The sequence below is a fragment of the Rattus norvegicus genome, chromosome 1 (assembly GCF_036323735.1).
Source record: "Rattus norvegicus strain BN/NHsdMcwi chromosome 1, GRCr8, whole genome shotgun sequence".
NCBI lineage: Eukaryota > Metazoa > Chordata > Mammalia > Rodentia > Muridae > Rattus > Rattus norvegicus.
In genome coordinates, this window is record NC_086019.1 from 181,887,811 (window position 1) to 181,899,673 (window position 11,863).

General features: G+C 39.4%; 1 protein-coding gene across 2 annotated transcripts in view; it reads right to left on the minus strand.

The window, feature by feature from the left end:
- Smg1 (SMG1, nonsense mediated mRNA decay associated PI3K related kinase) overlaps positions 1–11,863 on the minus strand; it is a 101,761-nt gene that overhangs the window by 11,677 nt on the left and 78,221 nt on the right. For both annotated transcript variants that reach the window (NM_001427295.1, XM_039101163.2), the window contains 10 exons: positions 11,557–11,747; positions 10,525–10,697; positions 10,113–10,392; positions 8,811–9,083; positions 8,410–8,644; positions 6,709–6,935; positions 4,039–4,189; positions 3,754–3,943; positions 3,103–3,572; positions 1,008–1,142 (listed from right to left, as the gene is read on the minus strand). In NM_001427295.1, the coding sequence (NP_001414224.1) occupies positions 1,008–1,142; positions 3,103–3,572; positions 3,754–3,943; positions 4,039–4,189; positions 6,709–6,935; positions 8,410–8,644; positions 8,811–9,083; positions 10,113–10,392; positions 10,525–10,697; positions 11,557–11,747 (2,325 nt within the window). The remainder of the gene's footprint in view (positions 1–1,007; positions 1,143–3,102; positions 3,573–3,753; positions 3,944–4,038; positions 4,190–6,708; positions 6,936–8,409; positions 8,645–8,810; positions 9,084–10,112; positions 10,393–10,524; positions 10,698–11,556; positions 11,748–11,863) is intronic.

Below are 11,863 nucleotides of genomic sequence, written 5' to 3' on the forward strand. Positions count from 1 at the left end.
CATGGAATTATGTTCAATTCTCACCACAAGAAAAAGGAAAGGAAAGGAAAGGAGAGGAGGGGAGGGGAGAGGAGGGGAGGGGAGGGGAAGGGAGGGGAGGGGAGGGGAGGGGAGGGGAGAGGAGAGGAGAGGAGAGGAGAGGAGAGGAGAGGAGAGGAGAGGAGAGGAGAGGAAGACATGCTCAGGTGGCAGACTACTGGCCAACTTGAAAGAACTAAGATCAAAAAGTTTCACTTCAAATTTGTAAATCTTTTTTTAAAAAATACTGTTAGGGGCTGGAGAGATGGCTCAGCGGTTAAGAGCACCTGACTACTCTTCCAGAGGTCCTGAGTTCAATTCCCAGCAACCACATGGTGGCTCACAACCATCTGTAAAGAGATCCGATGCCCTCTTCTGGTGTATCTGAAGACAGCTACAATGTACTTATATATAATAAATGAATAAATCTTTAAAAAAAAAATACTGTTAGTAGTGAATTTCATATATAATTAAATTACATAATCAGAAAAGAATGTCACCCAATAGATCTGAGTTATGAAGGATACACACAAATATACAGCTTCAAGACCAATTTCTGTTTTTAAAAAATTAACTAAATATTTAGCTTTCACCAGAGAGCTGAAAGCATATAGTCAACAATCCTTTAGAAACATTTTCTGCTGTACTGGACATATTAAATCCTTTATCTACAGGACAGAAGTAAAAAGTAACCAAGTTTCACAATAAGCCAGGTAAAATAGTTACTATAGTAGTCCTTGGCCTTGGAAAGTACAAAACAAACAAAACACACGTCTGTTTCTTAAGAGAGAAAGGCATAGTGTTGTAAAGGAGGGGAGGTGGAGAGATAGAAAACTGTGAAAAGGACTTAATTTTCAGTAAAAACATAAAACTGAAAGTGAAAAGGGATTGTGTTACATTCACTTGGCTTAGAAGCTGAAGATAGGCACAGATATGTTGAGTTATACTTCTATAACAGAATGTGCTAGTAGGAAGACAGTCAGACACACCTGAACAGTCCCGATTGAAGTCTCAATCTGACTGAGAGCATGCAGTTTCTTCTTCATGCTGGTCAGGATTGCAGACCGAGGTGGGGTGACTGACATGGCTTGTGGTCTGTTGATAAGGAGGTCTTCATGTTGCCACTATTCAAAGAGAAAAAGAAATGTAGCACCAGTAGCAGTAGAACAAGACTTCAGATATTTTAAATAAGGAAAAAAGCTGCATGAATGGCTGAAGAAGACATGAAATTGAGTTGCAATAAAGGGATGATTGATTGGGGAGAATAAAAGAAATGTCAGGTCTAACTGAAAACTTCCCTGACATGGAAGAAGGCTGGTAAACTTCACAGATCACTAATATATGGCATTCAAATAGGAATTCTTTAGCCATCTGATAAGTACATTTGATTTGCCTGCTCCCCAAAACAACTGACCTTTCCAGGTCTGGTGGAAAACAACTTGTAATCCCAGTACTTCTGAGATGGAAAAAGGAGGATAATGGGTTCCAGGTCAGTTTGAGCTTCATTTCAAACAACAACAACAAACAACCCTTATCTTGGTCAATCTCGAGATAAGAAAATGCAGTGAACTTAGTCTGGTTGGGGTCTGGTGGGAATGTCTAGCAAGGAGCCTAGACAGAGACTGAAAGAAGTAATAGCACAGTAGAACTCTCCATATACTATTTAAATTTTTTTCTTTTAATGATCTGAGGATCACAGGGGTTACAACTTCTACAGGAGCTAGGGGTATAGTTTTGTGATGTGCCTGACATAATATGTAAGGCCTTAGATTTGATTTCTAGCACCAGTTAAATGATAATCCAATAGTTATATATTATGCTTAAAGCTTAAAGGTGTGCCCAGATTTAAAAATAGCTTTTATAACAAGTTTCCCTCAATATTAACTGTCACTTTTAAACTCATGGTGTTTGTTTTTCATTAATTACTATTACTATTATTGTAGACAAGGTCTCATGTAGTACAAGGCTGACCTCAAACCTGCCATATAGCCAAGGATGACCTTGAATTTCTGACCCTACAGCCTAAACAAGTGTACAACCCAGTTCACTTTATGCAGTGTTGGGTGTCCTGGGCCTTGTATATGCATTACCAACTATAAGTGCACTATATCCCCAGCCAACAGTGATAATTTCTAAGGAGAAAAAAGTCCAAACTGTGTGGCATCTCAAAGACTAAACATTTTCATGTTTAGTTACTGCAACATTACTCCAATCCATAGACAATGTGCAAGAAGCAGGACTATTAATTCACAACTAATGTATTAGGGCTGAATATACCACTTTTCCTAACTTATGTGGTAAGAAAGTAGCTAGTGATGAGGAAACTGCCAATAGAAGGAAGCATGGGTCCTTCTGATCACTGACGAAAGTAAAACAAAATAACCACTCTTTATGCCAAAACAGATTCAAGAAAACTAACATTCTTTTGACAATGTCAAAGTCTCTATTTATAAAAGAACAAATAAGAAAGCTACCCCTGAGATACAACATTGTTCCCATCTTCACAGCCTAACCCTCACAAGTCCTCTTCTGTAAGGGATAAAACCCTCAACCTACAGGCAGGATATCAGAACTAGGTTTGGTTGGAATACAAACCTATCTTATCCCAAAGCCTGTGCTTACATAACAAAACAGGCTTCTTCTGTAAGCACTTTTCAAAATAAAGGCAGATTTATGTAAGCTATGCACTATATTTTTTGAGCATCAGTGAAACCTATTTAGAGATAAATATAATTATAAACTCAACATGCGGTGGACCTGACTACATCATGAGTAAATATAACCGTTATAAACTACATTCACAAATAGTACTCATTGTTCACTAATACATAAATATATAAAATGCTTATCATGCAGTCCTGCTGAAAAGAAAGTCAAAGGGTATTAAACATGAAACCAACTATATTCCATTAAAAAAAAAGAAAAAGAAAAACCAATTAAAAAAAAAAGTAATTGCAAAGAAAACACAAAACCCTTGGAAGTATTCGCTTTGGTTTGGCACAACTGAGACAGTTTACATATTTTCTTTATACTGTCATACATGAACTATGTAAGGAAAGCCAAACTACACAGCAAACTGCTAACCTGGAACATGGCAATGTGCAGTTGCACCCGCTGTAAGCTTGTCTTACAGGAAGAAATGCTGGTTTCCAGCCTGCGCACCAGGTCATGCTTCTTCCAGGCTGTATCATAGGAGCTGGCTAACACGGTAGCTCTGTTCATCACCAACTGTGAGAATCTCCCAACCTGGATGTTGTGCTCCACAGCTTTCTTACACAGATCGTCCACAGAGACTTTGCTTTCAGCTCCGAAATCCTTTGCCTCTACCTGAGCAATGATGTCTACGCCCAGGGCACTGATAAAGCTACACAATGTGAGTCCGAGGGCTTGGTTTGGGAGTCCTATCAAGAGCTGTCTTACAAAGTCAGCTGTAAAGGCCTTGATAGGCTTGGCCATTTGGTCTTCACTAAAGCAAGAATTTCTAAAAAGGGTTTTCACATTGACAATCTGAACAGGTCCATTTACAGTATTCTGATCTTCAAGTGAACTTGATCCTAAGAAAAGAAAAAAGAGAAGAAAGTCATCTTAAAACGGATCCTTAACAAATAAGATCATATAAAATATTGCTTATCTGAAAAATAGAGAATTCACAAGTGCACAGTTAAATTAAGCCTATTCCAAATGATCCCTTCTAGAGTATTATGAACACAACCTAAGCCAGAATGCTAATATTACCTGACAATGTTTTAGAAAAGGTACCACAGAGCCTGAAGAACTCCTTAATTGTCTGCAGTCTTTTTAAAAAGAAAATCTCTTCTAGCACCTGCCGGTGATTGTCATCATCAAAAAAATTGGCCTGGGTGCTCCTGGCTTCCCGGATAATGTCAATCTTCCTCCAAGCAACGGGAATCTCCATCTTGTTTAACTATGCAAATGGGAAAAAGGAATATTCACTTTCCTCTGTACACATTAAATGACTACTGCACTTGCACCTTTCATAAAACAAAAATTAATGTTTACCTTCTCAACTAATAAGCCAAAAGCAGTTTCAACTTGGGCAAACATGCCATCAAATGCTACCAAAAGCATCTGGCCAGCTGACATTTTTGGTGTTTCATCAACTGAACCATTTCTTGGTTGGATTAATTCACCATATTGAGCATGTAGCATTCTAGAGAAAAAGAAACTGGTGTTAAAACCCTCACCTAAAGGAGAGTTTGTTTGGGGAATACAAAAGTCCATGAGACGTAGAGACTTCTATGCAAAGTCTACAGAAACATGCTAGCAGTATGTTAAATTCTATGAGAGAATGGTATTAGTGCCAATTCTATTATGAAATCAATGATAGCAGCTCAGTTTGAGTAATGTGTAATAACTATGTGATTTCAATTTTACCCAAATGTGAAGGACATTTTAGAAATGGCTATATAATATATAAGAACGTTAAGAATAACCTAATTCCAAAATGTAGATCTATAAAACTGTCAGGTGCAATGGTGCTATGTAATTGGAACCAACTTTAGACAGTAATCAAGGTACCTGCCATTTGGAGTATATACAGTTTTGAATTATGTACACTTCAAAACGTAAAAATATTATGATTTAGAACATGTCAAATGACAACTTTCTTTTTTTGTCTTTTTTTTTTAAAGATTATTTTATTTATATCTGAGTACACTGTAGCTGTCTTCAGACACTTCAGAAGAGAACAGCCCATTGCAAATGGTTGTGAGTCACCATGTGGTTGCTGGGAATCGAACTCAGGACCTCTGGAAGAGCAGTCAGTGCTCTTAACTGCTGAGCCATCTCTCCAGACCAACAACTCTCATTAACAGCAAGGCATGATGTCATATGCCTTTGACCCCAACAATGCAATGGGAAGCCAAGACAAGGGAATACTGTGTATAGCCAATCAAAGTTTTCTATGTTCAATGAAAGGTTTATAATTAAAAAAAAAAAAAAAAAAGGCAGAGCAAAAGAGAAGACAGTTGATTTCAACTCCTGATGTGCATACATGAACACATGTAGCAGCACTCATACCTACATATCAAGTAAGGGGAGGTCTGAAACTCAGTAAAACATACACAGATTAAACTAACTTTAACTGTTCCTTGAAATGATGGTACTGCTATTATATAAGCCATTTTGAGCTGGTGCGTGTCTATACTATTAGTTACACTCTTACACACAACTACAGCTAAAAAGGGAAAAAAGGATTTCGAAATGTAGAACTCATTCAGGAAGGAACCATTGCTACCTTTTTGTTGAAGGAAAGAGAAAAATTTATATTCACATTCTGTTTCCTGAATTATTTAAGAAAAAAATGTACTTCAAAAGAACTAAGGGAAGGTTGTTAAAAGGGTACAACGGATAAAGCAATTACTATCAAATTATGCAAGCCTGATGACTCAGTTCAATGCACGACCCTAATAAAGATGGAGACAGGACTCCACAAAGTAGTTCTCTGATCGCTATATGTGCACACTGTCATGTGCTCCTCCCCCAAAACACCTAACAAAATAACAAGGAACAGAGCTTAAACCAGAACAAGCAGGCCAGATGACTTCACATGTGGAAACAAGTCCTTCACTACCCCCTTCTCTCTACTTGTGATTTTCCATTTGAGGAAATCCGGTGGCCAGTATTTGTACCCTCAGTTATATTTTCTATAGTAAACAAATACTAGAATGACAAAGAAAGTGATCCTCAGTCTCTAAGGGCTTGTCATGGCTACAATGTATGTCTACAGAGCTATGCAATCCCGAAAGTTTCCAAAGTCAAAATGCTTTTTGGGATTAAAGGAGAATAAAATGTTTAATCTCCCAAACCTAACTATAAACTAAATTAAAACTGTTTGCTTGAAGTGGGGTACACATTTAATTAGCCAAGTTAACTACCTCAGATACATTCATGGCTTAAAAACATACACCGAGAGCTGACAAGAAGGGTCAGTGGGTAAAGGTACTTGTCACAGAAGCCTTACAACCTAAGTTGTATTCCAAGAATCCATATAAAAGCAGGAGCACAAAAGACTCTATAAAGCTGTTCTCTGTCCACATATGCACTGTGGCAAGTGACCCCTCCCATCAAGTGCGCATGCTCCCCACCCCACCGACAACCCCCACAAAAAATAACCCCCCCATATACACATACTGAACCTCATGTACACACGGGCAGTCATGGCAACAAAAGAGTAGTTATATGTACAACAAAGAACTGCATAAGCAACTAACAGGCATAAACATTCAAAGAGGTGTGTATGTTACTAGTGAAATACAAGCACATTCCATGACTTCCCCACTGCCCATTTCATGACACTGCTATTGTGAGAAAGCACGCACTAAGGTCAGACTAAAGATGAGCTTGCACAAGACTGCAGACAATCTCTAGGAAAACTGTAATCAAGTAATGGACTTATGTTGTTGTGGTTTTTTATTTAACCATAAACATTCATCAGATCAGATTTGCCCTAAAAATTAAAAATAAATTTAATTAGGTTAGAGCTGAGAATCTCATTACCTGGTTACCTCCTAATTCCTACCACCTCTCTCTTTATGAGAGGATGGCTCAAACTCGCCATGTTCTTGCCTAAGTCTCCAAAGCCCTGGTATCTCAGGCATGTGTCACTATTGCTGATTGGCCATCTCTTCTTTTTTGCTGAAAGATAACATAGCTGGCTAACACATTTACCTGGCAACATCAATATAATGAGCATGAGTTTCTTCTTCAAGTCCCATGGCTGTGTTTCTTAAGTAGGCTTGAAGCGACTCCACCAGAGTCTGCAGAGGAACTCCATCAGTAGTCTGCTCGATGAGACTGTCTAGTTCATGTAGCATACTTTCTAAAGTGCACTCCCCCTTCATTAAACATCTAAGAGCTTCTGGGAATATGATTTGCCGGAAATTTGAATTTAATTCCTACAAAAAGAAAAAAAAAATATATATATATATATTAATGTTCTTGCTAATACATTCCATAATACAGTCCTAGAACTGAAACCCAAGTCAAACAGGGCATAGTGACACAAGCCTATAACCGTAGCTCTCAGGAAGCAGAGCCTGAGGGACTGCTTCAAGTTTAAGGGTTGCCATAAATTTAATAGTAGCCTGTACCACACAGCAAATTCCACACTAGCCAGGGCTACAAAAAGAAATGCTGTGTCCAAAAAGCCCAAAGTTTAAAAACAAAACTAGGCTGCATATGATGGCATATCTTTAATCCCAGCCCATGGAGGCAGAGGCCAGCATGGACCACTGGTGAGATCCAGGAACCAGCCAGAGCTCCATAATAAGACCTTATCTTTAAAAAAGAAAAGGGGGGAGGGGTGGTGGAGGGAGGGAAACCCCCCCCACACACACACACAAAATCACGATCAAACCCCCCCCCAAAAAAAAAAAAAAACCAACAACAAACCCCAACCTACATGAGGCCATACTCTGATGCTTAGATTTTTATTATTTTTATGTCTATGAGTATTTTGCTTCAACATGTCTATGTGCTACATGGAGTGGTGAGCCTGGCTATACCACTTTTGGCTCCCTGCAGATCGTACCTATGCGCACATAGCACGCACCAGTTAATTTTAAAATGTCTTAGCTACCTCAAAGGCTGGGCACTCCTAAACCTTCTCCCGCTAACTGAGCCCTAATGGGCCAGTGGCCACTTACCCTAATTCTTGCATGGCTTGTTGGCTTTATCTCCTGTCCCACTGCTTCATGGCAATCTTTCTTCTTCCCCTGTGCATCCTAGCCCACACAACTCTAAGGGTCCCACCCTACATCTTTGCCCAGCCATTAGCCACTGGCATCTTTATTGATTGAACAAAAACCAATTAGGGACAAGGACCTTTAGTGTTTAGGCACACTTAATCAAAACATTAAAATTAATCTCTAACAGGAAGAAGCCATGGAAAGTCGTCAGTCCAATTCTCTAGCCCCTGACCCTTACTTTAAATGACTGCTCAAGCAACAATGAACAGTCAAATTAATTACAAACTTCATACCAATACCTGCTTTATGCACACAAGTAGTCATAGCTACATTTAACATTTTAAATAACTGCATGAGTAACATTCAACACTCAAACTGCTCTGCATATTAAGAACCTAAGCAAGACTGTTTAAAATCTAACCTCAACATAGAAAACTTGGGGCCAAAAAGTGGAGGAACGTCCCCCACTGTCTGGTAATCTGTTTTGCTGCTGGATTGTTGTTTTAAAACTGGGTCTTACAGCTGAGGATGACCTTGAACTTTTTCCTGACTCTACTGCCAGGATTACGGCAGGTGACACTACTCTTGGTTATGTGTCTCTGGATCAAACTTAAGGCCTCATGCATGCTAAGCAACCACTCTACCAATTGAGCTAGATTCCCAACCACTTCAAAGTGTTCACCTGCAGAGATGTATACACTCCATTGGCTAAATGAACAGCCTCAGATGCTTCCACTGGGTTGGGAATATCCAAGTCCTGTGGTACCAGGTGGCACTGCTTCAGTAACTGCACCAAGCAGGTGACATTTCCACTCATACTACACAGCTCCTCTAGGAACCAGGCTCCATCTCTGGATGTCAGATCAACCAGCTGCTCTCCAGCACTTGAAGCTGCACCTTCCATCATAAGGTTGCGCCTATGTGGGCAATGAAAACAAATTTGAGTGCGCAGAGACAAGAGAAGACTTCAATTCTCAAGGAAAGTGAATAACACTGGTCAAAACTAATAGTGTTTTAAATCTGGAATTAAAATAAAACACATGAAGACAATAAGATGATCTAGCATGAAGCATACTAGCTCACCTTGTAAGAGTACAAAGGGCAGAAATAATGACACTTGCTAGACTCAGAGATCCTTCTTCTCCATTCTCATGAAGAAAAACTTTAATGCAACGCTCAATTTCTTTCAACTGATCCTCACAAACTGGCACAGTGACAGCTTCTTGCTTCAAGCGTTCCACTTGTCTAATAAGTCTGCTGTTTATGTCTGCTGCATACCGCTGAAGGGTCATTTCAGTGGCAGTAATGAACTGACAGACTGTTGGAGGGGGCTGAGGAGCATACTGCATCTCATATCTATAAAAATAAAGCAGGTGCTTGCTTATATTAATATATCCCTACATATAAATAACATTCACAGTGTACAATCAGAAAATTGCATTTTATTCTCAAAAAAATAAAAATCATTACCTGCATTTTAGAAAAGTCTCAAGAACATAAGCTATTTCATAAGATGCAATCAATGGCAGATAACTTCCTTAAACAATCCTACCATGTAAACATCTTCATCTACTAATTAGGAGAAACAGTGTCTTACAAGAGAAACCTTGAATGAGTTCACATTAACATCCTCTTTCTTCCTCTGAAGTACTACAGGAATGGAGTCTTCAGCATTGCAAATTCCATATATGTAACACTGAATCACACCCAAGTCCTGAGTAGTTTGAGTCAGTGCCTACTGGACAAGGCTGGCTTCAAACTTGCAATAAGCATCCTCTTACACACCAAGATATCTGGGAGTGATGGCACAATTCTGTAATCTCGGCTACTTGGTAAGGTGACATAGGACAGGCTTTCTCAAAAGCAAACAACAAAGTAACAAAAGGAACTTCATTCAACTTTCATCTATCAACCATTTTTCATAAAAAATAAAAGGCAAATGCAACTGCGCCAGCTCATTTTGTCAACTTGGCACAAACCTCAACATACTTAGGAAGAATTTTACCTAAGAAAATGCCTCCACCAGATTGCCTGCCTATAAGCAGGTGTGGAGGGTATTTTCTTAATGAATGATTAATGGGGGAGAGCACAGCCCATGGGCAGGTGGATGAGTTGTATGAAAATGCAGGCTGAGCAGGTTAGGAAGACTACTTACTGCATAGTTTCTGCATCAGTTCCTGCCTCCAGGTTTGCTGCCTGGAGTTTCTCCCCTCGCTTTCCTTCATGCTAGACTATACATGGTAAATTAACCACTTCTTCCCTAAATTGCTCTGTTTATGGTCTTTATCACAGCAACAGAAAAAAGTTCTAACTAAGACAGCAACTTACAACACAACCCTGCTTCCCTCAGTGTGAAATGAAGAGAATGAGATGCCTTCAACTCACTTCCTATAGAGTTCTTGGCAGCGTTCTACTGTGGTGTTGCAGATGAGCTCTTCCATCCAGGCCTTCCACTGTTCAATTCGATGTTTCTGGAATATTGCTTTCGGATACTGCAGAGCGACAGTTGCATAGTGATGCAGCTGTTCCAGACAGCCACGGAGCACAGAGCGCCTCTGCTGCAGCAGAGTACCAACTTCCCCCTCTAGCTGCTCACACTGGCTGATGAGGTGTGCTTGGCCAGCATTCTGTAGAAAAGCTGTTGCTGGAACATAGCTTGGGGGACCTTGTAGCAAAGACAGACACAATGAAACCATTTCAAGTCAGTAGTCATTGAAAGCAGACTCAATTTTAAGACTCAAAAATTAGACTCCCATCCTCTCAAACATACAATGACAGAATCCACATGCTCACATACCAAGGTCCATTTGTGTGCTTATCTCTTGAAGCAAACTTGCAAGCTGAGTTGCTTCTAAGTTATTGAATGCAGCCTGATAATGTGTTATCCATTGTTCAAACTCATTCAGCTTCACCTGGATTGCTTCCTGAACAGCTCTTTGCTGGGTCTGTAGTTGAGTATGCTCAGAATATCTAATCAGGAAACCAAAACCAAAGGTCATTTGTAGCTCTTTCTTCTATCTAGAAAAGGCTGGTCATTTTAAATATTTAGACTAGATAGCTCCTTTTGAATCTCAAGGGCACTGTTCAAATGTCCCCTTGTTCTAGTTTGTTCCAACCCTGCAATTCTTTCAACTATGCTCAAAACATTTCAAATAAACAGTAATGGTATGCTGAGTCTGAGATTTCTTGAAGAAAAATCTTTATAGACTAAAAGCCTCTAGCAATGGTAGGCGCACATATTCAACAACTGGTTACCTGCTGTGTCCTGTATGTTTTTAAAAGTTTTATTTACTTATTACTTTCATGTCTGTGTATGACTACATGAAGTTTATGTGAAGGAGCCCGGGGAAGGGAGGAGAGGACTAGAGCACCTGAAACTGAATTTATAGATGGGAGACAGCATGTGTGTGTTGGGAACTGAACGCAGATCCTTGGCACGATCAGCCAGTGTTGTTAACTGCTAAGCCATCTCTCTGGTTCCTGTATGCTTTATTTTTAAACTCAAGGAAGTAGGTAACTGCTACAGCATAAATGAATAAAAGACTCATCACACACAAGCAGAGAGAAAACCAAGCAGAGAAAAACCTAGGTTTTCTAAATCTAAGTGCTCTCACTCAGTATATATACAATTCTGTCCAATAAAGTCACAGAATTAACTACAATAAAATAAAAGTAAGAGACAAGTATCTGTACTTTGAAATCATGGCCATTAACAGAATTCATGCCAAGTTGCTGAAAATTCTAGTTCAAACTGAGAGTGTTTACACAAAATACAAAACTTCTCTGTAACAGTCATATCAAGAAACACAAATCAATTATTATTTTCAACCTGTGTTGCAGAGTGCGAGATGGATGATCCACTCCTTCAGCTCCTTCTAGAAACTCTATTTCCTCCAGCAGTTTGCCCTGCAGCTTTTCAACATCTGTCAGCTGCTCCTGCAGGCTTAGGTATTCATCTAAGCTGCTGTCCAGCTTGGGAAGCACAACTAGCATCTCATCCCGGTTCTTAAACCAGTTCACCTGGAAGAGGGTTGCGATCAGGAACGGTAGTAAATAAGGGTACATCTAGGTGGACTGCTTTACCTAAAATTCCAACTAAGAAATTGATTTGTACTACCTTTGACAATCAATATTTA